We start from the raw sequence: 26,555 nt of genomic DNA on the forward strand, positions 1-26,555 counted from the left end.
AGCAAGGAGTCTGCTGGAGGTTCTCTCTCCCCCTCCTTCTGCCCCTCCCACTCATGCCTGCTTGCTCTTTCAAAATAAATCTAAAAAAAAAGGTTAACACTATATCATGAATATTTTCACATATCCTTCAAATCTTTCCTAAAAATAATTTTGAATTGCTATATGGTATCCCATCCTGTGTATAAATAATCCCTTTACCGGTGGGCCTTGTAATTACTGGAAATTTAAGCAGTGCAATTTGAACAGCAACGTGATAAACATTCATGCATAAATCTTCTCTGTAACTCTGATCTTACCTTGAGATGCATTTCTAAAAGTAGGATTAGTGAGTCTAAGACCAACAGTATAAACTTAACTTTCAAAGCCCTTCTGCACCCACGAGCATATGTGATTCTCCCACCAGAACTGAAGTGAGCAGAGCAGCGTTTTGTTCTGGTTATTTTTCGTTTTGTTGAGATCTGCCCAGTATACCATACCGGCAATTTTTAAAGAAACACATTTGTGCAAATCAAGACAACTGATGTTCAGTGACAAGTTTATAAGCTCATGTGTAGGCTAACCTGAACTCCTTACCAACCAATGGGAAACATGGTGCCTTTTTACCCTTCACAGGAAAGAATGCTGGGGAACAGGGCAACAGTAAGCTTTTCCTCCTCCTCCCTTCCTTTGGAGGGCAGGAAGGTGGAGAGCTTGTTGGGCTCTTAGAGAGGAAAGACTACAGATTCAAAGAGAACTTGACCTGTACTGGACAGGCTGGCTGCAGAGCTGTTTTATGGGGCCCAGGTTTCTGACCCCCAGAGAAAGATCCTCCAGGGAAGCTCCGATCTCTCCTGTAGCCCTTACCACCACCTTTGAGCTTGGAACCCAAGTAAGGCAGTTGCTAAGAAGGAGCTGGGTCCTGGCATAAAATCCTGCCTGGAACAAATGACTTCTCTGAAATTCCATTTCTCTATCTGGGAAATAGAAACGTCGACATCACAGGGTTGTTGTGAAGATGTTATTAGTCTTAACAATGCCTTGCTCATAGTAGGTGCTCAGTAAATGCTAGTTTCCCCCTTTCTGGTGGAATCTGTATAAATAATAAACTTCTTCAGGGTGGTTGGACCCCTGAATTCATTCTTGGGATTTGAATGAGCTTTGGCATGTCCCACCCCCTGCCCCCAATCCCCAACCAGCCCAGGCTCCCGTATGCTGCCACTTGGCCCTGAGAATATGGCTGGCTTCAACCTCTTGATACTGCCCTGTGTCCCTATGACCCTGGAATGCTGCCTGAAAACAGAGGCCCCCAGGGACCTTGGGTAGAAGCAGCCCTGGACAGACTGCGTCAGGAACAGGAACAGGACGTAGCCTTCGAATGAGTTCCTCAGGGTCACAGAGTTGCTGTATGACAGCACTGGGAGGGACTTCCAGAAGGCACGGATGCCAACTCTGTCCTTCTCTCCTATATAACAGCTGGTGAAACAGGCCCAGATTGATTAAAAAGTGGACTTGGTCAAGGATATGTTGTTACTGCCAAGACCTACCTACCTGTTGCCCAGCCCTGGGATAAGAACAGCAGGCTGTATTCACGGAGAACCTACTCTGTGCCAGACTTGGGATCTGTACCAAAGAGGCAGGTTCTCACCATCCCCATTTTACAGATGGTGAAACAAAGGTTGAGTAATTTGCACAAGGGCATAGGATTTGAACTCAGGACTTTCCCCATCATGCCAAGTAGCCCCTGGGCTGGTCCAGAGGGGTGCCCGGGAGCTCTCAGACCAGACAGAAGGCACCCTCTCCGCTACCACATACCCATGTTGCCAAGGCTCTGTAGAGGGAGAGGGGGCCCCCCCCCCCCCCCCCGGGGGGGGGGGGGCCCTCCCTCACATACCTGTTGGATGCCTTCTTGTTGGGCCCCTCCAGGTCGTGCTTGCGTCCCAGGTAGCCTTCCATCTGCACACTGCACCCGTGGTCCCGCTGGGCTGGCAGCGTGGTAGGCTCATCACCCTCGCTCAGAGGCGTGTCCAGGACCTTAAAGAGAGGCTCGGTGGCGGGCCTCTCATCCCCACTGGATTTCTCCTGTGGCCCGGGTGGGGGTGGTGGCTGCAGGTCCGGAAGCCACTGCCTCTCTTCTTCCCCCTGCTCAGGGGCATATGGGAGGAGCACACCTTGCTAGGTGGTCGGACCCAGGGGTGGCTGCTCCAGCAGGACTGGGAAGTCTGACCCCCTCTCCACTGGAGCCTGGTTCCTTTCTGGCTCTCCCTGGACCTGTGGGGCCACCTAGTCTGCTTGCCTGGACTCTCCCATGCCTCCATCTCAATCCCCACTCCCTCCCCCTCTTAACACAGTCACGGAGGTTCTTAGAGTCAGTCAGCTGAGGGCCTGGGTGATGGTTTCAGTGCTGGAGCTTTCCAATGCTGCTGGCCAAGCCCTGGATCACTGCCTGGCTCCGGCCCCTCCCCTGGCTGCAGCAGGGACTCCAACTCCAACTGAGATAAACGTGGGCTCCGGCAAGATTTCCTATGAAGGATTGTGCTGCTAACTCAGGTGTGAAAAATGTCTAGTAGGATATTGAATGGGAACTCTGCTGGCACCTGTGCCTAAGGCCCCAAAGCCAAGGGAACAGGCCCTAAGTCTCCCCTACCACCTTACAGAGGGAGAACCTAGATCCTCCGGGGTCACGGTGCAGGGCTCCCTGGTCCTGCCCCATCATTGGACTGGAATTGGTTGGAGTAGGGCAGTGGTTTCCTAACCCCACTGCCTTTTACCATCACCTCAGGAGCTTTAACAAAATACACCGTGGAGTCTGGTCAGGACATTGCTGTTTCTGAATAAGCTTTTCACACTAATGAGCAGCCAAAGTTGAGAATTTCCGCAGGAGTCACTGCTCCGGGGAAAGGCTGTGGCTTTTACCTCCCTGCACTTCCCCGTGGGGCGTGGGGTGCTCTGGCGCCTGCCCTGACCAGTGAGGGGCCTCCAGTGGAGGCAGATGTCCACGTGAGGGGGAGCAGACCTCCTGGTCCCCAACGGCAGAGGCCTTCGTGATCTGCCTTTGCGACTACTGCAGAAGAGGGCAGGATGGGTGGGAGCAGCAGGGGGCAGCCAGCCTCCCTCCGCCAGGTCAGGGACAAACGGGTGGGTTGTCTGTGTGCCACACGAGCACCAAGGAAGGCAGTCTAGCTCGAGCCAGCTCCTCAGAGCCCTGTCTCAAAGGCCTGACTGCTGGAGACCTCGCATGACCAAGTGGGAAGGGTCCTACAGGCCCTAGAGCCGCCGCATCTGGATGCCTGAAAGACCAAGGGCTCGTGCCCGGGAGGACCAAGAGTGGGCCAGGCAGGAGACCCCGCCCCCCTTTGCTACTCCCTGCTGCTTGCTCCACAACTGAAGGTGGAGGCCTGGAGAAGCCAGAGAAGAGCAGAGACCCTGTGCTCCCCATTGTGGGTCCTTCAGACTGTGGGTCAAACCTGAAATAGAGAAATGGAGGATGGGAGAAGGTGGAGAGCGGATTGAAGCTTTAAACTGAGACACACTGGGTAGGCTCTTTAACAGCTGAAAGGGACCGAGGACTGCCTGAGGCGGTAGTAAAGCAATGGAAGGAGAGGCTCAATGCAGATGTCTGACGCTGTTGGCTGGAAGAAAGGTAAAGCCGGTCATATTTGGATGCCATCAAATTAGGACTGTCCTATACCTAGTTTTAAGTTGGGGTTCCAGTGAGATCTCTTTTAAAGAAAGCATAATAGGACTGAAAAGTTTGAAAACCACTAACCTAGTCTTAACACCTTCAATCTACAAGGAAATCTATGCTCAGAGAGGTTAAGTGACTACCCAAGTCCACACATATCAGAAGTGATGGAGAGCATGCCCTCCAGAACTAGAAGGCAAGGGTTTTTGTTTTTAGATCACATCGTTAGGTCTTCATCTTTCCTGTCTTCGAGCCCCACGTGTGGGGCTTACTCGTCTGTGTACTGGCATCTTCAAGTGTCAGCAGCGAGCTAGCCCTGGCCGCAAGGACCTAGATGGTCCTCTAGCAGGGAGGAAGGGCAGGATCGGTAGGATGAGGCTGGGAGCCTGGTGCCTGGGTTTGGGCTTTTTCTGTGGACTCGATCAGGCCACCCTTCTGACTTGGGTAGAAAGCTTGGGGGGGGTTTGGATTATTAATGCAGAAAGTGAAGCCTCCTTTCATCCCCCACCTCTCCATCTGGCTGTACTGCTCTTCTTGGTCATGGGCCAGAGCTTTCCCTGCTCCTGCCTTGGGGGGGGGGTGGTCAGAGAAGACCCTCACAGCCATGTTTGCCTCTCTTGCTCAGCTTCTGCCCTCCAGGGACTGGTTTTCCCAGGGACTGTGTCCACATATTCCCACACTGCCATTCTCCTTACTTTCTGGAGCTGTCCTCTGAAAATAAAGGGAGATTTTTCCAGGACTGCCTCCCAACTTAATCCTAACCTTTCTTCTGCTTCCTCCTGCTGAGTGCCTGACCCCCACTCCCTAGCAGGGACATTCAGAGGCCATGGCCTGCAAGGTCAGGCATTAAGTGGCCAGGTCGTGGGTTTGTTTTAGAAAACGGGGGTTTTCCAATGTATGCAAAGATTTCTTCCATGCTCTTGACTGTTCATGTGGAGACCATTTAAAAGCCACTCTGTCCTGTCTGCCCTGAACGCCAAGGCCTGAGGAAGAGCCCAGAATGAGGGTGAGAGAAGTATTTAGAAGCTGCCGACCCCCCTCCCAGGGCTGGCAGAGCTGCTCCNTACCATACCGGCAATTTTTAAAGAAACACATTTGTGCAAATCAAGACAACTGATGTTCAGTGACAAGTTTATAAGCTCATGTGTAGGCTAACCTGAACTCCTTACCAACCAATGGGAAACATGGTGCCTTTTTACCCTTCACAGGAAAGAATGCTGGGGAACAGGGCAACAGTAAGCTTTTCCTCCTCCTCCCTTCCTTTGGAGGGCAGGAAGGTGGAGAGCTTGTTGGGCTCTTAGAGAGGAAAGACTACAGATTCAAAGAGAACTTGACCTGTACTGGACAGGCTGGCTGCAGAGCTGTTTTATGGGGCCCAGGTTTCTGACCCCCAGAGAAAGATCCTCCAGGGAAGCTCCGATCTCTCCTGTAGCCCTTACCACCACCTTTGAGCTTGGAACCCAAGTAAGGCAGTTGCTAAGAAGGAGCTGGGTCCTGGCATAAAATCCTGCCTGGAACAAATGACTTCTCTGAAATTCCATTTCTCTATCTGGGAAATAGAAACGTCGACATCACAGGGTTGTTGTGAAGATGTTATTAGTCTTAACAATGCCTTGCTCATAGTAGGTGCTCAGTAAATGCTAGTTTCCCCCTTTCTGGTGGAATCTGTATAAATAATAAACTTCTTCAGGGTGGTTGGACCCCTGAATTCATTCTTGGGATTTGAATGAGCTTTGGCATGTCCCACCCCCTGCCCCCAATCCCCAACCAGCCCAGGCTCCCGTATGCTGCCACTTGGCCCTGAGAATATGGCTGGCTTCAACCTCTTGATACTGCCCTGTGTCCCTATGACCCTGGAATGCTGCCTGAAAACAGAGGCCCCCAGGGACCTTGGGTAGAAGCAGCCCTGGACAGACTGCGTCAGGAACAGGAACAGGACGTAGCCTTCGAATGAGTTCCTCAGGGTCACAGAGTTGCTGTATGACAGCACTGGGAGGGACTTCCAGAAGGCACGGATGCCAACTCTGTCCTTCTCTCCTATATAACAGCTGGTGAAACAGGCCCAGATTGATTAAAAAGTGGACTTGGTCAAGGATATGTTGTTACTGCCAAGACCTACCTACCTGTTGCCCAGCCCTGGGATAAGAACAGCAGGCTGTATTCACGGAGAACCTACTCTGTGCCAGACTTGGGATCTGTACCAAAGAGGCAGGTTCTCACCATCCCCATTTTACAGATGGTGAAACAAAGGTTGAGTAATTTGCACAAGGGCATAGGATTTGAACTCAGGACTTTCCCCATCATGCCAAGTAGCCCCTGGGCTGGTCCAGAGGGGTGCCCGGGAGCTCTCAGACCAGACAGAAGGCACCCTCTCCGCTACCACATACCCATGTTGCCAAGGCTCTGTAGAGGGAGAAGTCCCTGGGAGGCACACACCCAGCCCACCGGGGGGGGGGGGGCCCTCCCTCACATACCTGTTGGATGCCTTCTTGTTGGGCCCCTCCAGGTCGTGCTTGCGTCCCAGGTAGCCTTCCATCTGCACACTGCACCCGTGGTCCCGCTGGGCTGGCAGCGTGGTAGGCTCATCACCCTCGCTCAGAGGCGTGTCCAGGACCTTAAAGAGAGGCTCGGTGGCGGGCCTCTCATCCCCACTGGATTTCTCCTGTGGCCCGGGTGGGGGTGGTGGCTGCAGGTCCGGAAGCCACTGCCTCTCTTCTTCCCCCTGCTCAGGGGCATATGGGAGGAGCACACCTTGCTAGGTGGTCGGACCCAGGGGTGGCTGCTCCAGCAGGACTGGGAAGTCTGACCCCCCTCTCCACTGGAGCCTGGTTCCTTTCTGGCTCTCCCTGGACCTGTGGGGCCACCTAGTCTGCTTGCCTGGACTCTCCCATGCCTCCATCTCAATCCCCACTCCCTCCCCCTCTTAACACAGTCACGGAGGTTCTTAGAGTCAGTCAGCTGAGGGCCTGGGTGATGGTTTCAGTGCTGGAGCTTTCCAATGCTGCTGGCCAAGCCCTGGATCACTGCCTGGCTCCGGCCCCTCCCCTGGCTGCAGCAGGGACTCCAACTCCAACTGAGATAAACGTGGGCTCCGGCAAGATTTCCTATGAAGGATTGTGCTGCTAACTCAGGTGTGAAAAATGTCTAGTAGGATATTGAATGGGAACTCTGCTGGCACCTGTGCCTAAGGCCCCAAAGCCAAGGGAACAGGCCCTAAGTCTCCCCTACCACCTTACAGAGGGAGAACCTAGATCCTCCGGGGTCACGGTGCAGGGCTCCCTGGTCCTGCCCCATCATTGGACTGGAATTGGTTGGAGTAGGGCAGTGGTTTCCTAACCCCACTGCCTTTTACCATCACCTCAGGAGCTTTAACAAAATACACCGTGGAGTCTGGTCAGGACATTGCTGTTTCTGAATAAGCTTTTCACACTAATGAGCAGCCAAAGTTGAGAATTTCCGCAGGAGTCACTGCTCCGGGGAAAGGCTGTGGCTTTTACCTCCCTGCACTTCCCCGTGGGGCGTGGGGTGCTCTGGCGCCTGCCCTGACCAGTGAGGGGCCTCCAGTGGAGGCAGATGTCCACGTGAGGGGGAGCAGACCTCCTGGTCCCCAACGGCAGAGGCCTTCGTGATCTGCCTTTGCGACTACTGCAGAAGAGGGCAGGATGGGTGGGAGCAGCAGGGGGCAGCCAGCCTCCCTCCGCCAGGTCAGGGACAAACGGGTGGGTTGTCTGTGTGCCACACGAGCACCAAGGAAGGCAGTCTAGCTCGAGCCAGCTCCTCAGAGCCCTGTCTCAAAGGCCTGACTGCTGGAGACCTCGCATGACCAAGTGGGAAGGGTCCTACAGGCCCTAGAGCCGCCGCATCTGGATGCCTGAAAGACCAAGGGCTCGTGCCCGGGAGGACCAAGAGTGGGCCAGGCAGGAGACCCCGCCCCCCTTTGCTACTCCCTGCTGCTTGCTCCACAACTGAAGGTGGAGGCCTGGAGAAGCCAGAGAAGAGCAGAGACCCTGTGCTCCCCATTGTGGGTCCTTCAGACTGTGGGTCAAACCTGAAATAGAGAAATGGAGGATGGGAGAAGGTGGAGAGCGGATTGAAGCTTTAAACTGAGACACACTGGGTAGGCTCTTTAACAGCTGAAAGGGACCGAGGACTGCCTGAGGCGGTAGTAAAGCAATGGAAGGAGAGGCTCAATGCAGATGTCTGACGCTGTTGGCTGGAAGAAAGGTAAAGCCGGTCATATTTGGATGCCATCAAATTAGGACTGTCCTATACCTAGTTTTAAGTTGGGGTTCCAGTGAGATCTCTTTTAAAGAAAGCATAATAGGACTGAAAAGTTTGAAAACCACTAACCTAGTCTTAACACCTTCAATCTACAAGGAAATCTATGCTCAGAGAGGTTAAGTGACTACCCAAGTCCACACATATCAGAAGTGATGGAGAGCATGCCCTCCAGAACTAGAAGGCAAGGGTTTTTGTTTTTAGATCACATCGTTAGGTCTTCATCTTTCCTGTCTTCGAGCCCCACGTGTGGGGCTTACTCGTCTGTGTACTGGCATCTTCAAGTGTCAGCAGCGAGCTAGCCCTGGCCGCAAGGACCTAGATGGTCCTCTAGCAGGGAGGAAGGGCAGGATCGGTAGGATGAGGCTGGGAGCCTGGTGCCTGGGTTTGGGCTTTTTCTGTGGACTCGATCAGGCCACCCTTCTGACTTGGGTAGAAAGCTTGGGGGGGGTTTGGATTATTAATGCAGAAAGTGAAGCCTCCTTTCATCCCCCACCTCTCCATCTGGCTGTACTGCTCTTCTTGGTCATGGGCCAGAGCTTTCCCTGCTCCTGCCTTGGGGGGGGGGTGGTCAGAGAAGACCCTCACAGCCATGTTTGCCTCTCTTGCTCAGCTTCTGCCCTCCAGGGACTGGTTTTCCCAGGGACTGTGTCCACATATTCCCACACTGCCATTCTCCTTACTTTCTGGAGCTGTCCTCTGAAAATAAAGGGAGATTTTTCCAGGACTGCCTCCCAACTTAATCCTAACCTTTCTTCTGCTTCCTCCTGCTGAGTGCCTGACCCCCACTCCCTAGCAGGGACATTCAGAGGCCATGGCCTGCAAGGTCAGGCATTAAGTGGCCAGGTCGTGGGTTTGTTTTAGAAAACGGGGGTTTTCCAATGTATGCAAAGATTTCTTCCATGCTCTTGACTGTTCATGTGGAGACCATTTAAAAGCCACTCTGTCCTGTCTGCCCTGAACGCCAAGGCCTGAGGAAGAGCCCAGAATGAGGGTGAGAGAAGTATTTAGAAGCTGCCGACCCCCCTCCCAGGGCTGGCAGAGCTGCTCCTTGGGGCTAAGGGAGGAGCCACAGATGAGAAAGATGGGGCATGGCTTGGCTAGAAGGATCTTCCTTCCCAGGTCCCAGGGGTAAATGTGCTTTGCGCTGTCTTCTAAAAGCAAGCTGGGGGAGGGACGGGAGGTGGTGACTGTGGTCCTGCTGCCCCTGGAACCGTGCCATGCTTGGATATGAAAGTCTGCCTCGCCCTACAAGGGAGGGATCTGTGGGGAGCAGAACACCGGGAGGGGAAGCTAAGTGAGGAGCTGGCACCCAGAGCTGGCTACTTGCGTGGCTGTAGAGACAGGCAGGTTCTGCCAAAGGGCCCTGGAGAGGGGAGACGATCTAGGATTCCCTTCTAATCTCCACGTTGTAAGGTAGGAGGCCCGAGGCCTCAGCCCCTGGCTCACGAGGAAGAGGCACAGATGACACCTATGCTGCTGAGGGCGCCTAGCCGGGAGACGCCCCTGCCACTCGGAGGAGCTGATGGGGCTGGAGAGCCTGGGCAGCTTAGATGATAAGTGCAAGTGACAGCCTGAGGGAGAATGGACCGGGGGGAGGGGGCTGGAACCGAGGGAGGTGCTGTCTGCAGCGTGAGCCAGGTTCTCTGGTTTGGGGAACAGGTGGGTGGGTGTGAAGTGGCATCTGAGAGGAGGGTGTGTGTGCTGGCTGCTGGGATTGTGAGGTCAGAGGAGGGCAGGGGACAGGCAGCATTGGCTGCTGGTTGGGGGACACCAGGGGAAGAAAAGGCGTGGACAGGAGAGGATTTTAGGATCTCACAGGATTGTGGTCAAAAAGGGAGAGGCCTCAGTTCCTGATGGGCAGGGATGGCCACATCTTTTCAGAGTCTTGTAAGCTTGACTTTTTAGGGGCCTGCCTTGCTAGGAAGCTGGCCTGGGCAGGCGTAGTGGGCAGAGGGCCACAAAGGACGTTCAAGAAAGGGAGAAGAAGGGGGGCAAGATGGATACATTTCTGCTCTGGACTGAACGAGTGGAAGGCGTACTTCCAGATCCAGCCAGCTGGCGGTGTAGAAACAGCACAGAGATGACAAACTTTCCAGCTCCCATGAGAAAAATCACCTGGCCTAGGACCACAGGGTGTTTTGGAGGTTCTAGAAGATGCTCAGTGAACCCAGATGTATTTACAAGCAAGGAAACACAAGTGAGGGGGCTTCTCCCTAAAGGAGAGGCTGGTAAGCGAGAACCAGGGCATCAGGGTGCACCCCGGGAAGAGACCATTCCACCTTGTGATGTGATGGGTTTGCCCTCTGATCTCACAGCAAGGACTGAGCCTGGAAGGTGTGGGTGGAGCAAGGGCCAGGCACTCCAGGGAGGTTGGTTTGGGAGGGCTTTGGCAATGGATGCTAGAATTCATATGGAGAATGCTTCTTTTAAAAGATAAAGGACTGCAGTGAGGGACAGAGAAAGAAAATGAAGGGAAAAATGAAGACCAAAATAATCTCCTAAATGCCAGGAGCTCTAGCTGTGTTCTCTCCCAATACTCACCCCTGTGAGGGAGGTATCGTCACCACCCCTATTTTATAGATTCAGGAAAGGGGGGGTCAGGGAGAACGAGCAACTTGCTCAGCCACACATCTGGTGAGTGGAAAGTCTAGAAAGATGATCTGTCTGGTCCCAAACTCTGTTCCTACGGAATCCTGTGGCCCGAGGGGCGGGGACTGCTGCTCCATAGGAGAGCACCTCCCCAGCTCAGTTCTTGAGCCGAGCCCTGCTGCCGTGGGATGAGTCAGAGAACACCCGAAGGGGCCGGAGGAGACCTATGGCTGGATGCCTGAGACAATCAACAGGGCTTTGAAACGGAGGTGGGGGAAGCCGGCCACTTCTGCAGCCGAAAACTGCATGTTCCCCCAGTGTCTGATGTCTGGGCGCTTGTCCTCTGGGAAAGGGGTGGGAAGGACTGTGGGCAGGCAGGATGGGAAGACAGTTCAGAAAACAGTTGTTTATAAGAGAAGAAAAAGATGGTTTGTTGAGTTGAAAGAAGAAATGAAGAGATGGCAGGTCAGGGTGAGCAGAGGCAAACGCCTACAGAGAGGAGAAGGCAGGAGCAGCTGGGGTGGAGGGCTCTCATGAGAAGTGGGATGAGGGGGCAGAGTGGCTCCACACTGGACCCCGGGGCCAGCCATTCCTCTGAGATGAGAACTGGGGGACACCAGGGAAGATGATGTGGGTGGGGTGACACCAGGGGAAGTGAGGGGAAAGGAGAGGGGAATGTGCAGGTTCCCCTCAGACAGGGATGGGGAGACCTGATCCGCCTCCATCATGGGTGGGAGGAGAATGAGGCTTCCTTGGGAGCGGTCTTCACCATTCCTGCCATCAGTGTGGGCTCTTCTGCTCCCTGCCCTGGAGAAGCTGGTGGCTGCTCCATCCCACGGTGACTCTGAGCCAGCCACTCAGAAAGATTAGAGAAGATGCCCGCTCCCCCATCCAGATCCAACGCCCAGTGGTTTAGGTTGGCAGCTTCAAACCCCATTTCTGGGATGCCTCCAATGTTAATTGGGTTCCGTCCTGAGTCCATCAGTATCGGATGCTCTGAAACACAGCTTGGAAGAAAGAATTTAGGGGCAGCCTTTGGAGCAGCAGGACCAGGAGGATCGTGTACCCCCCCCCGCCCCGAGAGCTGGTGGACACAGGTCCAGAAGGAGCCTGGAGTCTCAGGGTGCAGTGCCAGACTGCAGGCGGACCCCACCCCCGCCACGGCTGAGTCAGGCGTCCTGGGGAGACAGCGCCACGCCCAGGGTTAGGGGAAAACGGAGTCCTTTCCAAGCCCCTTCTGTTCATTACGAACAAATAGGATTTGCATGGGCTGAAAAACGCCCGAAGCAGCAGCTCCGTTGGGCCTCACGGGGCGGGGAGAAAGGATCGGGAAAGCTTGCTCGGGCAAGAAGAAACACAGCTGCTCCCCACACCCCCACGTCCCCTCCATCCAAGGACAGCGGGGCCCAGCCTCGGGTCGCTGGGTAAAGCTGTGGGCTGCCTGCCAGGGAGGCTGCTCTGAGGGGAGCCGGCCCCGCGCTGTCTTGAAGGTATCCTGGCTGCGACCCGCTGCCCGCGACCCCTGGGGCACGTCCCTCACCTTTGCAAGTGCTGGTTACTTCCCTGAAGCCACAGCAAGCTCTGAGACATGGAAGGGAGAGGCAAGGGACCTAGGCGGCTCGACTCCCCCCCCCATCCCTGATGAGATGCCCAGTCCTCTCCGGGGCAGCCAGCTGCAGGCAGTCTCGGAAGGTCATGGTAAGAGTGACATCTGTGAGCTGCCCTTGGGTGAGAGTTTTCCCTGACCACCTGATGAAGGGGCCTGATAACGAACAGCACCCAGGAGCTGCTTTCTGGAATGCACCGTGAGCCTGAAGACTGACTCTTGTCACAGTGCCTAAGAACACCAGTCCCTTTCAGGGATGTCCCTCACATGGTCACAGCTGCCCGGCTGGGAGAGATCCCTCAGGCAGGCCCCAATTCCCACCCCAAAGCCAAGAAACAGAGGTAGTGCACAGAAGACCTCCCAGCACCGTTGGCTGGGGACCCTTAAGCCCGGAGCGACTTGGATCCTCTGTGATACCATTCTTCCTCTGTGAAATCAATCGTGACATCGCCCCACAGATGTTACACTGGGGATTCTGAGGCACCCAGGTTCTGGAAGATGAGGATGCTTAACAAGACCCTCAAGCCCTTTCCAGAGCCACACCCAGGATGAAGGGGAGACACACAAGACCAGGGTATCAGGGTGACAGTGCCCCAGGCACTAAGAGGAAGGGGAATGGCTCAGCCTGCCACCAGGCCCCCATCCAGCATCTTGGGACCATCTTCAGGGCACAGACCTTGGCAGGAGCTGAGGTGCAACCCTGCCTCTCTTCACCAAACAAGGACCAAGGCAAATACTCCAGCCCTTTTCCTCTTCTTTCCCATCTCCAGCCTCACACCAGCTAGCATCTGACAAGTGAACAGGCTCCTTAGAACTAAGGATGAGACTAGAGGAAAGTGGGGTAACCCACCTCTCCCAGCCTCTGCATTTACTTAGGTACATTTTTGACATAAAGGATGTTCTGGACTTTCTATAATCCCTAAGAGAGGGCTTTATAAAGGTGAGGAGCCCCCGGATGTTTAGGTGGTTTGTCTAAAATCATGCAGGAAGGCCCCAGCAGAATTACAGACTAGAACCCAACGTCCTGACTTCCACTCCAAATTTTGGCTTTTGTGATACCGGTTTTTATGCTTGGCCTCACACATACTTACACACTTACCTGTATGAATGGATTATTTTACCAGATCGTGCTCTAATGTGGAAAGGTGGTGAGGGAGGCAATTCATTGTACGATGATGTGCTTGAGGAAAAGACGGACGTGGAACAGCACACACGCACCCGGGAAGGGGAGGACGGGCTGGGGCTGGTGGACTGTAGCCATCTAGGCGGGGGTTCAGGGGCCTGGTCCACTCCCATCCGCTCCCCCAAGCAGGAAGCCAGCATGCACTAGTGATGGGTTCCACATAAAGCAACACCACGTGGATCTATTCTACAGGGGGCCCACACCACACCACACACACGGGACAGACAGCAGGAGAGCCACCATGCCCCACACCAGGCTGGAGAGAAGGGACGGCACACCGCCAGCCCTTCCTGGGAGAGGCCTGTGGTTTCTGTAAAGGTGTCCCAGCCTCCATGGGACCCATTCTCGTCTCTTCTCAGATCAAAGACCAATTGGAGATCATGCCCTCCCTTGGAGTTTTGGAGATCCTCATAAAGCCCAGCAAAGGGCTCAGAAAGGAGAAGTGGCAGGAAATTTGTTTCCATGAGGCCTCGGGCCTGGTTTTCACTGGATTTGCCATCTGGTTTCTTCCTGTACCAAACACAGGCGTTTTCCCCTCTGGTGCAGGGGCCGGCTCTCTGGGAAGGGTCTCAAATGTAGGCTCATTCTCTCCTTCCAGATATTCAGGTCCAAGCAGATTTTATTCCCCCAAACCCAGTGACATTCAGGTGCTGGATGGAGGCAGCTCTGATGCACACGTAATTACATCTGCACAGACGTACATGACACAAACCACGGAGTCGCACAGGTGGTCACAAAGGAGCCCACAGACCCGGAAACCACTGCACGGAGACACACAGGGATGTGCGGCCGAAGCGCAGGCGGTGTGGGACAGTCCCAGCCCCAGCGTCCACAGTTCAGGCCAGCCCCCAGAGTTCTCTCTCCTTCCAGTAGGGGCTGTCTCTGGGAAAAAGGGGCTGGGACGAAGGCCACCAGAGACCCCACATGCGATGACTGGCGCTTCAGAGGGCACTTCTGGGAGAGGCCCTCCATCGGGAGCCCAGGAATGCCCTCTGCTGGACATGAAGGGCTGGTGCAGCTCGGAAAGGGAGGCCTGGCCAGGCTGGAGGCAGCAGAGGGAGCTCACAGAGGGAGAGTGTGAGTGTGAGTGTGAGTGTGTGTGTGTGTGTGTGTGTGTGTGTCTCAAAACTGTGAGAAGGGCTGAAATGCAGACCTGACAGGGATTCTGCATGGGAAATACTCATTGTATGTGTATTTTTCTGGGGTGGTCGGTGTATCAGAAATTTCCATCTAGAATACCAATCTCCCTAAAGGTTCAGGCAAGCTTCACTGGGCAGCAGGACAGGTGGGGTACATGCATTGGTGAGCCATGCAAGGCACATGCTGAAGTCTTGCCTTCTTAGGGACTCCCCAGGGCATTTCTCCAAAATCGGGGTTGCAGCCTCCTGGGCTCCCCGCACGGACACCCTGGGTCTTTTCAGCTAATGGACCTATTCCTTCCTGAAGCCATGTGCCCCACACCTTCAGCAGCTGGTCTGTCTTGGACCCTCCCAACACTTCCATCAGCCAGGACTCTGATGCACCCTCCTTTTCTACAAGTTGGGGGGGACTGGCCCTGTGACCCAGAAGCCCTGGGGTGCTCCTTCACTACTGCAGGGCACCTCTGCTCCTGCTTCAGAGCCAGCTCCACAGCCAAACTGATCCACAGGCATCAGGCCCGGGGGTGGGGGGAAGCGAAGGGGAGGGGGCTCTGTGTAGGAGGGAGGGATCTGCTAGTGGGTTGGGTAGCCCCCTTCACTGCCCTGAATGCCCGTGGCTGGGGAAGGCGAGGTCAGATGGTCTGTTTGTGCATGTGTGAGAGTGTGTGTGCGTGTGTGAAAGTGTGTGTGTAGGGCATACTGTGTTGAGGATGGAATGAGAGGGAAAATGGGAGAATGGTACATAAAAATAAATCTTCCCTGGATCAAGTGTTTCTCCTAATGTAGATGGTGATGTATTCATACAATAAAATTTATTAGACTAGATAAAAGCAAACTAGTAAGAGTCATGTCAGTGGGCTGGCATGTCAGTTTCTTCTAGGTGGAAGGAAGGAGGGGAATTATTCTAGAAGTTAAGGAAACCTAAGTGAAAAAGAAGACTGATCTGAAGGAGGAGTCTGGAAGCCTGGGTGGGGCATGCCTGTCCTTGCGTTCTGCCCCAGCTGAGCCTAGTAGGGATGAGAGGGTTCTGGCAGCAAGGACTCCCAGGAACCAGATAAATAGGACAGGAAACTGACCGGGGACGTTCTCTCAGTGGCTGCACGATGGGGACCTCGGGGAGCCTCCCCTGCTGTCTCTCCTTCTTCCTCTTGAGGCCTATGGAAGACGCAGCCCTTCTTTAGAAACCACCGGAGGCCGGTGCCTACCCCCAGGGCCCGGCTTCCCACTCTCCTCAGCAGGAACATGGCAACTATATTCCGGTCCAGGCCTCCTGGCAACAGGCACTTAGCAAGAACAGCTTAATCCGAAACTTTACGGCGGATATTTCAGAAATGGACATGGTTGTAGGTAGACCTGTCTCTGGGGCACGTGTTCAGGTGGCTCCCAGAGCAGGGGAGCGTTTCTGTCTGCACCGGGCCTTCAGGCCTCCCATGGATATGGGGGGAACAGCCGTTAGGCTGTAGACACTCCAGATTTCTCTGGCTAGTGGCCCAGGTGCAAGAGGTATTATTAAGACGTCAGGGGGCCTGTTTCTGATCCCCCTCCCCTTCCCACCCATCCTCCTTGGCAGACTGCCCTGCTAAATCCACCGCCTGACCCTTCCCACACTTACCCACTCTCCTCCTCGGGTCTCTCTGGGGTCTGGCGTTCTTTTAGCTCAAGCTAAGGGGAGGAAAAGGCCGAGGGTATCAGAGTAGCTCCAGAGAAGAGCCGGCTCGCTGTTAGACTTCCCTAAAGACGGCTCCCCACACACCTGCTGTTTGCTCTTTTAGAAATTACCCCCTTCGTTTTCTGCATTCAGAAGTACTTTCTACGTCTCCTATTTCCTTCCCACTCTATCCCTCACCAAGCCTTTTACACTGTCCGACGGTGCTTAATAACAGGCTCAGAGTTCTTGACTTGAGATCCCCCCGCCCCCCCACTTGGCTGCAGGGCCTCCCAGCGCCCGTTCCCAGCTCACCGTGGTGGGCTTCTCCAGGGCGGCAAAGCGCTCTGCCCAGGTGGCTGTGGATTTCTCGAAAGCCTCATGCCTCCTGATGAGCTTCTCCACACCATCCACCGTGTGTCCAAAGTCCCGGCTGGCCAGGTAGGGCTCCTGGGCGATCAACCATGCTTCGGCCACAGAGGCGTCCCTCGAGAACTGGCACACTTCCAGTACTGCCACGGGGAACAAGCCACAGAGCCACCCACAGGGCCAACAGCCTGTTAGCATTCAGCAGTGGGCCCTCCACAGACAAGGAGCTGGTGGTCAGGCGGGAGGCCTTCGCAGGGGTCCCTGCTCAGTGGTGACCTGCTGCCTGAGACCGCTCCATCCCACACCATAAGGGGGGGCATTTCCTCATCTCCATCCATAGTTATATTGGAAAACACATGAATTAGAACACACACTAGTTTGAAAACAAAATATAATTTAGATGTCTCCTTTTGAGGAGCAGCCTTTTGCCCTGAACGCTCTCTTCCCAGCCCTTGGCTGTCTCACATAATCGTGCACAAGCAACCATGGGGCCATCAGGCCTTCCTGGCTTGCGTGTAGCTCCTACCTGAGTGGTGGATTTTCTACCCCTCCTTGATCTCCAGCTGCAGAAGACAGATCTCTATCTGCATCTGACATGCCTCAGATCAAACATACGGGAGGCACTAGATAGAGCCTTAACCTGACCCCTCCCCCAGGCTACAGGTACCCCAGTCTGGCACAAGGTGGTGGTGTCCTCCCAGTAGAAGCTGAGCCACTCAGGTTCTGCCCTGGCCCAGGCGGGACAGAGGGCAGGCAGGGAGAAGGCATGCTGGCTAGTTAGAAGTGGGCTGACAGCAGCGTGTCCATGCAGCACTTCGGTGTGGACCCCCGAGGCCCTTGGCCCCAGAACTTTGCTGATGCGTGGTGTTCTGGGAGCTTTTCTCTAGGTGGTGAAAATCACCCCTCCCTGCTCCCACCTCGGCAGGAGTCTGCCCCCCTCCCCAAGTTCTGGGTCGCAGGTGCACTCACACATGCGGAGCCGTTCCTGGCGGTCCTCCCACTTCTCATCCATTTCCTTCCTCCTGGATAGTACCTGCTTCAGTTTCTCACTAATCTGTGGGAAGGGAGGCAGAACAGCTCAGGCTTTTGGTAAGCCTTCCTCTTGTCTGAGGTGGTGTGCTGCAGGATCCTGCAAAGCATGCTGGGTTTGGTCACAAGGACCTCACTCCAAGTCTTGGCCCTGCCACTTGGCAGCTGTGCAACCCTGGGCAAGTTACTTACCCTTTCTGAGGCACCTAGGACATGGGTGTTGCCAAGGCCAAAGCCTGCACATATGCGGGTGGTTGGGTGGATTTTGAGCCTGCTCTCCCTTCTAAGCTGCCAGCCTTGGGTGGGGTTGGTGGGGCTCTAATCCCTGGGCCTGCACACAGCCCTGATGCTCCATGAGTGAAAGAAAGAGTCTCCTCAGGGAAACCATGGCCCACAGCTCCCTCCCAAGAAGCTGTCTGGCTGGGCAAGAAGGCAGGCAAGGACCGGGAGGGGCTCCTCTTCGCCCCGGTGTCCTCTCACCTCCTCCGAGGCCTGGTGCTGCCTCTCCAGTAGGGACTTCCCCAGCTCCAGGCAGGCGCTGAAGTTCTTGCTCCGAGTGTCGATCTCCGCCTTGATGCCCTGGTGATATTTCATGAGCAGTTCCACTGAGGAGACGTCCCTGGGGAGGCGAGGGTGGGGGGGTTAAGGGTCGGGAGGCAGTTTGGTGAAGAAGGACACTCTTGGCCTGCCTGATGCCAAATCCAGACCAGGGAGGGCTGACCCCCACCTGCCTGGGAGTCCGACCCCACTTCCTCCTCTCTCTCTGGCCAGCCAGGGAGTCCTCTGCCAGCCCAGCCCCACGGAAACGCTGATGCCCTATTGTCTTCCGCTGGTCACTTGGCAGGGGATGGGTTGGGGGGTCCCAACCTGGGAATATTATTCCTGGGAATATTATTCCCAGCCTGGGAATATTATTTGACAATAAAAAGGAATGAAGTTCTGATACTTGCTACAACATGCATGAACCTTAAAAGGTTAGCTCTAAGTGAAAGGAGCCAGTCACAAAGGACCACGTATTTTATGAGTTCCCGTCTATGATGTGTCTAGGACAGGCAAATCTAGACAGACAGAAAGCAGATTTGTGGTGGCCAGGGGCTGGGGAGAGGAGGGAATTGTGGGGTGATGACTGCTAACGGGTACAGGGCTTCTTTCTGGGGTGATGAAAGTCTTCTAAACTTAGATTGTGGTGAGGGCCGTACCCAGTGATCATGTGAAAACTCCTGAGTGGGACACGTTAAGTGGCTGAATGGTATGCTATGCGAATTGCATTCCGAATAAAGATGTAAACTATAAAGACTTGGCCTTCAGGACTGGCCCTCCAGGGCAGAGGGACAGAGATGGGCCAGCGACCACTGCCAACCAGACAGTCCTTGGAGAGTGGCTCCTTGCCGAGGGTCTCAGTGCCACGAGCACCCTCCCAACCTCGCACGGACAGGGAGCTCCTTCTTGACCTTGGGGGGAGTGGCCTCCACATCCTAGCACTGGGGGAAGAGTGCACAAGCTTGGACCTGCCCAGCTTTGCATGGGTGAAGTGCTTACTTTCCCTGACAGCTGTGGTTACTGCCCTGCCATCAGATCTGAATGTCGGAGGTCCTTCTCACCACTCTCAGGGCTCCCTTACTCTGAAATGGTCGGTCCCCCCAGGAGAAGCTAAGCCACTCCATTTCTGCCTGGACCCAGCCTCAGGTGCCCCCAGAGTTCAAGACGGTTCCTCCAAGGAGGAGTCTCAGGGCAGTGCCTGGGTCTGCCAGCCTCGGGGACAAAATGACTCAGGAGTGGGGCTGTCCTGAGGATGTCCCCCTTACCTAGGCTTCTCCTGGGTCTCGATCTGACGGATGATGCTTTCCATCCAGGACAGGAGGTCTCGGGCCATGCTGAAGAAGCGGAATTTGTCTGCCGTGTCTACCAGCTGGGTGCGGCGGCCGGCACAGGCGTCGAGCAATGCTTGCCACGCGGTGGACACCTCCTGCTCCTTGTTCTGGATGGTCTCTGCTTTCTCCCCAGCGTATGCCTTCTGCAGGCGGCTGGCCACGTCCTGGAACTGCTGGACCTGTGGTTGGGCAAAACTGGACGCTGTTATCCAGAAAGATGTGTCCTGGGCTTCTGATGGGCCAGGAGTCTGTCTCCTCCGGGTCTCTCTCCCCAGGGCTCTTCTGGAAGGCAAGATCTTCAGCCTCCCACCAATGCTGGGGGAGAAGTCTCCTTGTTTTGTCTTCTATGGACGCAAGCCATCCTTTGGGCTTTGATGAGGATATGGGATTAAATGGGACTCTATGCCCTTTCATCTTCCCAGAAGTACTGTAATTAGAGTAACCATGTGCCAGGCATATTTCATAGGCACCCTATGAACGAGATACTATTGTGATCCCAGATGAAGAAACTGAGGCACAGGGAGCCTGAGTGAGTGGCTTGAGGTCATACACACTGAAAGAGGGGTGCACTGGAGTCCCTGTTCTTAGCCACTCTATATGCTGCCTGTCCAAGGAAGGGGCTCTACCAGATCCCTGCTTGAGGCTGGTCCCAGTGCAATGAGGCCTCATTCCTGAGACTTCAGTGGGCTGTACCCACCTCAGGGGCTCAGGCACCCCTCAAAGCACAAGGGCCGCAGGGCAGGCCCCACCTCTGGCTGGATGACAAAATCCTAGAAGGTCCTCTTCTGAGTGAACCAGGGCCTGACCCACCTTGGTTCCCTATCCATGAACCCCACTGGGTGGGTGCAGGACTCCACAGCCAGCCCATCCCTCCTGGGGCCTCCGGAAAGCTGCTGAGGCTCCGTCAGCATGGGCCCCTTGCCCTCACCCTTTCCATCACATCAAGTTCTGTGGAGCCCAACGGGCCTACAGAGGTGCGTCGGAGGCCACTGCAGTGAGGGGAAGAGGGGGTCTGAGCAGATCCTGGTGGCCCCCCAGTTCCCACATAGAAAGACTGAACAGCCCAGTGGCTCAGGGCATGGAGTCTAGAGCCAGGATGCCAGGATCCGAATCCTGGCTCCACTGTTCTCCACATGTTCTGGGGAACTTGTTTACTCTCTGTGCCTTGCTTTCCTCACCTATAAAGAGCAGATGATGTTAGAACCTAGCTCAGAGGGCAGCTATGAGGCGTCAGTGACTAAATGTAATGCCGATCCCAGTCCTTGGTGCTAGGAATGCATCGTGTGTGTTCACGAGTAACACTGTTGCACAACCAGAGACAGAGCATTTTAAGGTATTTTGTGCCCTGGGTTTTTGTGAGGTTTCAGACGGAAAAACTACTTCTGAAGCTAAAGAATGACTGAAAGCCACAGCTCCCAGCCTTTTTGCCCCGAGCTGTTGCCTTTCTAAAGATGCGAAATTTCCTGGTGTCCATTCCAGAGGTTGACATTCCCAGGCCCCTGGGAAGTTGGTCACGGGGAAGAGGTGGATGGCAGGTCCCAGGAGCTGCGGGGGTGGGGGGGGAGGGGGGCAGCAGGGGACAGAAAGCACCTGTAAGCCCAGCAGGTGGAGCTCCCGCTCGAAGGCCGTGTGCACCCGGTGGAAAGACTCAGCCGTGCTGGCGTCCAGCCCCACATCCTCAGGCAGCTCTCGGTGCTTCTCGTCGATGAGGCCCAGGATCTCCGCGCCCGTGTAGAAGTAGCGGTGCAGATCGTAGGAGGCGGCCAGCAGCTGCAGGCGCGTGTCGATGAGCTCCAGCAGGTCCGCCCACATTTCGTTCAGCCCATCCTTCCACTCCGCAATCGTGGCTGCTTCGCTGTGGCCTGCGTCGATGAGCTGCTCGATGATGATGTTCACGTTGTCCACCCGCTCCTGCCCAATCGCCCCCGTCTCCCGGGCAAAGTCCCGGAACTTGTCCCGGAGCAGCGGGGGGCAGGGGTGGGGTGGTGTCATCACCCCAGCCACAGACTTTCTCTAGGCGGGAACCACAATGACCTGGGGCCACATCTTCCCAGGGCAGTCTGAGCTTACGCCAGTGTGTCTCCATCTCTATGTAGCAGTGTGTGTGCGTGCACGCACCTCTGTGTGTGCGTGCGTGTGTGTGTGTGTGTGTGTGTCTGTCTGTCTGGCATGACTGCTCCTGTGTCTGTGGCATTCAAGGAAGACAGAGACAGCACTCACAGTGACATGGTCAAAGTCTTGCCCCATCTCAGGGGAAGAGGCCACCAGCTCCTTTTCTGAAATCCACTGCTCCAAGTCATCCGCCTCCCTCTTCAGCTGGAACAGGTGATACATGTTCTCTAGCTTCCGCCTGCGTTCTTCCGCTACGTCCTTCAGCCCTGCGTATTGCTTGTCCACTTGCCCCTGCAGTCGGATGATCTGCTCCCTGGAGTTCAAAACCAGAAAGCACTCAGAGGCGAAGGCAGAGAGCCCAGAGCAGCCAGCTCAGAGAGGCAGGGATAGCTGGGGAAGGGAAGTTAGGATAAATGACTGGCTTTTCCTGGGAAGTGCTGGGGAGGAAAAGAACCACCCCTCAGACCAGAATGCCTCAGGTGATGACCGCAGTGTGTCCTGTCTGGACAGGGTGCCTCCTGCCATCATCTCTCACTCCGGGAACCTCAGGGAGACAGAAGGGAACTCCTCCATTATTCTCCCAAGGAGGCTGATAGAGTAGCACTGTGAGCCCAGCTCCAGAGGCCCCCCAGGGATTGGGCCTGTAGTACCAGGGGCTCATCCTTGGGGCTCCTTGGGAGATACTGGGGGGGGGGCTGCTGAAGCCCCACAGCTCTGGATGCCCTGCAGGCAGCTGAGGACACAGCCATGCCTGGGAGGTGCAGCTTGGCGTGTCTGGCCTGGGGGCTCCCATCTGTGTGGAACCAACTAGGTGGGTATAAGTTTTCTACCTTCATGCCTATATAATGTTTTTGCTGAGACACTGGGAGATCCCGAAGTACCTTCCGGACCATAAAGAGAAAAACAAAGTTACTCTTCAGTGTCTCTTAGCATAATCTCATTCTTCTAAAGACTGGAGCTCTTGGTTCACCAAGAGGTAGTTTCGCTATTCCGTTTTCTGATCTTTTTGCAAACCAGACCTTAGTTGGCCCTGTTTGAAGTTCCTCACGCAAAGCCAAGGCATGAGATAGAACTGGGCTGGTCAGCAGATGAGAAAGCAGTGGTCTCAAACCCAGTTATCCCCAAAACTGTTGCTGTTTTCCCACTTGGACCTGAAGGGATCCCGGTTGGTGGAGTCCCTGGCCTGATGCCCACGAGCCGACCGAGTCCCACCAGTGGCACACGCACCCCTCCGGGTGGCCCGCGGACAGCAGGCTCTGGGCCCTGGCGGCCAGCTGCTTGACGTTCCGTCCGTACTCCTCCACCGTGTGCTGCTGCCTCAAGTGCCGCTTCAGCATCACGATGGCGCTCTCTTCGTCCTAGGAGGCAGCGACTCTCAGGGCACCTGCTCCCGGAGGCGCCTGAGACTGGGGTGGGGGGGATGCAGCCAGGCTCATGGGGCCCTCACAAGAGAATGGTGCACGATTCCTTCCTGCTACTCGTTCCCCAGCAATACCCTACCTTCCTTTTGATTCTTTTCTGATACCTACCGTCCCAGGCCCAGCTCCAATCTTCTGACCCCATGAACACCTTAGAGATGCCTCACCTCAACTCTCCCTCCCTCCCGGCAGTCCCTCATTACAAAATCCATGGCACGAAAAAGGTGGGGAGATCTTGGGTTCGATCAAATCTAGGTTGGCAAACGGGGCACCTGACTGCGTGACACACGTTGCAGCAGGTGTCCTCACACACCGGGACTTACAACGTGTGACTGCCCACTGACTGCCCCACCCCAGCTCTTCCTCTCGGCCTTGGCTCCCAGCCTGGCGCCACCCCCACCCCCAGCCAACCTTGGGCGTCTCGTCGGAGATGATATAGAGCTCTTGCTCGCTGATCCAGGCCTCGGCCTCGCTTGCGTCCAGGTAGTACTGCTGTGCCTCACTGGCGTCCCGCAGGCGCTGCAGCCGCCCGGCCGCCGCCTCCTGCAGCGTGTCCCATGAGCCCTGCAGGTGCCCCAGGTGCTCCTGGATGTCCTGGCAGTCGATCTCGGCCGCCTCCACCAGCTGCTGCCCTCTCTGCAGCACATCCTCCACCCGCGGTGCGTGGCCCAGGATCTCGTTCTGCAGCGTCTGTGGCCAGGTGGGAAGGGCTCGGAGGTGAGGTAGGGGGGCTGGGCCCACATGCAGCAGGTCACCCAGGGCCCGCTCTGGCACTTGGGGCAGGCTCCCGCTCAGGGAAGCTAGTGCGGAGCGGGGGCCCGTGAGCCGGGCTGGTGCCCGGCACTGCACAGCGCCCTGCACCCGCCCCCTGCAGCCTGCGAGCAGCCGCTAAGTAGCTTGGGACAGTGGCTGGCAGCGTGGGTCTCTGCATGTGGCTCTCCATGCTCCCTACTGCTCCTGGGTCTCAGCAGAGCTTGCTTCCTAGCCGTGCATGTTGGGGGAACGGAGAATGATTTCTAAATGGCCTTTGATATCTTATTTTAGCACCCCTGGCTCTGTGTGAGACAACAGTTGACGGTGGCTCCTTGCTCAGATTTTAGGATTTGGGTTCCCCCCCCCAGACCCCCGCCATTTCTACTTCTCAAATCTTTTGTGAACTCTGTATTATTTGCTGTTTAAGCATTTGGTCACCAAAAGGGCATTTTCCTCTCTCTCTGGTGAATGGATCGACTTTGTCTTTGGTGGGCCGTTATCCGAGTGTCACTCACTCCTGGAGGCCCCGGGCCGAGCTGCTTCTTGCAGGTGGGCTCTCAGCTCCTTACACCTCACCTCCTCCCTTGCTACAGTTTCCCCTCGGCCCTTAAAACCATCTGGAGCGTGGGGTCAAGAGCAGCACACAAGCGGTACAGTGACCGTCAGCACTGAAAATACACAGGACCAGCAAAATTCACAAGTCACCTAACTTGCTGAAATGCCTTCTTCCCTTTAGACTCCGAATCTCAACCTGACAATGTTTCGTGGTCCGTGCAACTGAATTCAAACAACCCATGGTGTCAGCAAAGCGTGCCTCTTTCTTTCCCTGAGATCTTATGACCTCTACAAGGGATCCTCTCTCTCTTTTTAAGCAGTTCCTTTCTAGGCCCCCATGCAGTGTGCTTCCTTATGATGTATTCTTCCTGTGTCATGTGTCCAACACAGAGTTATGGAGTTATTTCCTAGGTCCTCGGCTTCATTCTAGGCTCTAGGGACAATGTGGAAACAAGATCAACAAAACCCCTGCCTTCATAAAGCTTACACTGTCGTAAAGGGAGCAGATAGTAAGCATGGAAATAACTGAATAAATGTGGATAACGGGTGCTATGAGGAAAATACTCCACTGAGATCGAGAACGTCTGCAGGGGCGTGTTGGTGGCTACTTGAGCTGGGGGAGTCCGGAAGGGGCTTCCTGGGGAGATGACATCTGAGTGAGGCATGAGCGGTGAGAAGGAAGTGACCACATAAAGGTTTGGGGGATGAATGTTGCTGGCAAGAGAGAAGAGAAAGTGTAAAGTCCCCAGGCTGGAAGCTGGCCAGGACAATCTGCAGGCCAGAAAAGCTAGAATACTATGAAGGAGAGTCAGAGCGATGAGAAGTGAGCTTTAGAGTAGGCAGGAGCAAGATCAGGTGGGACAGTGGTTCTCAACTCTGGTTGCACACTGAATAACCTAGGAAAACATACATGGCCAGGGCTCTACACCCAGGGATCTTAATTAATTGATCTGAGGTAGGAACTTGGCATCCATAGGTTTAAAAGTTCCGCCAGGTGATTCTACTGTGCAGCCTAAGTCGAGAACCATTCACGTGGTACCTTGCAGGATTGGTTCTAGTTGCAATGGATAACCATTAGAGCAGTGGTTCTCAAAATGGGATCCCACACCAACAGCATCAGCGTCACCTAGGATCTTGATAGGTATGCAAGTTATCAGGCTCTACTCCCAGAGCTTGATTCGGTAGACCTGAGATGCAACCTGGTCAACTGTGTTTTAACAAGCCCTCCAGGGGAGTCTGGCACATGCTGAAGTTTGAGAACCACCGCAATAGAGGGAATGATAATATGAGATTTAAGCTGTGGCTGGTCTAGCCTAGAGTAGTCTTGACTAGGGCAGCCATGCTCTCCCAAGAGACTATCTTTCCCTTCTTGGTTAGGGGAACCCCACCCATATTTGTCTTGCCCTTTTCCTGAAATAGCAACCGTCATCCAGGGGAGTTGAGAATCTTTTGGCAATCCCACCGAGGCCAGACAGAGTCAAAGTCTTTAGTGTTGGAAGGACTGATGTCAGCTCATTTTACAGTTGAGGAAACTGAGGTCCCAGGATACTGTCTTCTACCAGTCTCCTTCCTTTAACTGCAAGTTGTGGCATTAATTAACCCCCTGCCTACTGCCTTCTAGCCCAGACCCTGCCTGTGCCCACTGGAGCCTTTATGACTAGGTCATGTCAACTGGGAGGAAAGGTTCCCTGGAAACTTTTCAGATACCTCTTTGAATGTAACTCAGACCCTTGCCCGGTTGCTGGGCTCTGTGAGCACATGTCAGCTGCTGTTATTTTGAGGAAGTGCTGGCTGCCATGGCCTTTCTTCCCCAAGGAGCTGCAATGCTGACTGGCATTCTGGGACATACTGCTCTTCTCTGGGACCAGTTCCCAGGCTCTCGTTGCTCTTGGCTGTGGCTGCTCCCACTTCCCGACCCAGAGAGTAGAGCAGGCAGGAGGAGCGACTCTCTGCCCAAGAGCAGGGTCTGTGGCCAGCCCCTGGCTGGACAGAGAAGCACCATGAGCCCATGCAGCTGGCCTTCTTGGAAGATACAAGAGGATACTTGTACTCCTGATACAGGAGGAAGTATTGCATTTGCTCACTTCCAGGAGTCTGACCAGGGCCTCAGAAATGACCCATCAGGCTTAAGAAAGAGCAGAACAGCAAATAGATGTTGCTCTGGTGGGCTCAGGGACCAAGTTTAGTGGCTTCCCATGAGTATCCTCATGTGGCAGAAAAAAATGGGGCCTACTTGCCCTGAGGATATCCAACAGGCCAGGCTCAGTCCTGGAAGAGGGGCAAATCTGTCTTGGGAAAGAAACCAGGAGCCATGGGCTTCCTTTTAGGGAGGCCACGGGATACA

The 26,555-nt window shown here is 55.0% G+C and overlaps 1 protein-coding gene across 5 annotated transcripts in view; it reads right to left on the reverse strand.

Moving 5' to 3' along the window:
* SPTB (spectrin beta, erythrocytic) overlaps window positions 1-26,555 on the reverse strand; it is a 123,057-nt gene that overhangs the window by 4,282 nt on the left and 92,220 nt on the right. For 2 of the 5 annotated variants that reach the window (XM_034642333.1, XM_034642332.1), the window contains exons 24-34: window positions 23,315-23,593; window positions 22,713-22,843; window positions 21,594-21,798; window positions 20,964-21,338; window positions 19,308-19,552; window positions 17,983-18,121; window positions 17,443-17,527; window positions 16,420-16,616; window positions 16,072-16,121; window positions 15,536-15,614; window positions 5,483-6,383 (exon numbers count right to left, since the gene is read on the reverse strand). In XM_034642333.1, the coding sequence (XP_034498224.1) occupies window positions 5,892-6,383; window positions 15,536-15,614; window positions 16,072-16,121; window positions 16,420-16,616; window positions 17,443-17,527; window positions 17,983-18,121; window positions 19,308-19,552; window positions 20,964-21,338; window positions 21,594-21,798; window positions 22,713-22,843; window positions 23,315-23,593 (2,277 nt within the window). In that variant the 3' untranslated portion in view covers window positions 5,483-5,891. Of the gene's footprint in view, window positions 1-5,482; window positions 6,384-15,535; window positions 15,615-16,071; window positions 16,122-16,419; window positions 16,617-17,442; window positions 17,528-17,982; window positions 18,122-19,307; window positions 19,553-20,963; window positions 21,339-21,593; window positions 21,799-22,712; window positions 22,844-23,314; window positions 23,594-26,555 lie in introns of those variants that run through there. The other 3 variants (XM_034642335.1, XM_034642336.1, XM_034642331.1) reach the window with 3 other exon arrangements.

The sequence above is a fragment of the Ailuropoda melanoleuca genome, chromosome 14 (assembly GCF_002007445.2).
Source record: "Ailuropoda melanoleuca isolate Jingjing chromosome 14, ASM200744v2, whole genome shotgun sequence".
NCBI classification, from domain to species: Eukaryota; Metazoa; Chordata; class Mammalia; order Carnivora; family Ursidae; genus Ailuropoda; species Ailuropoda melanoleuca.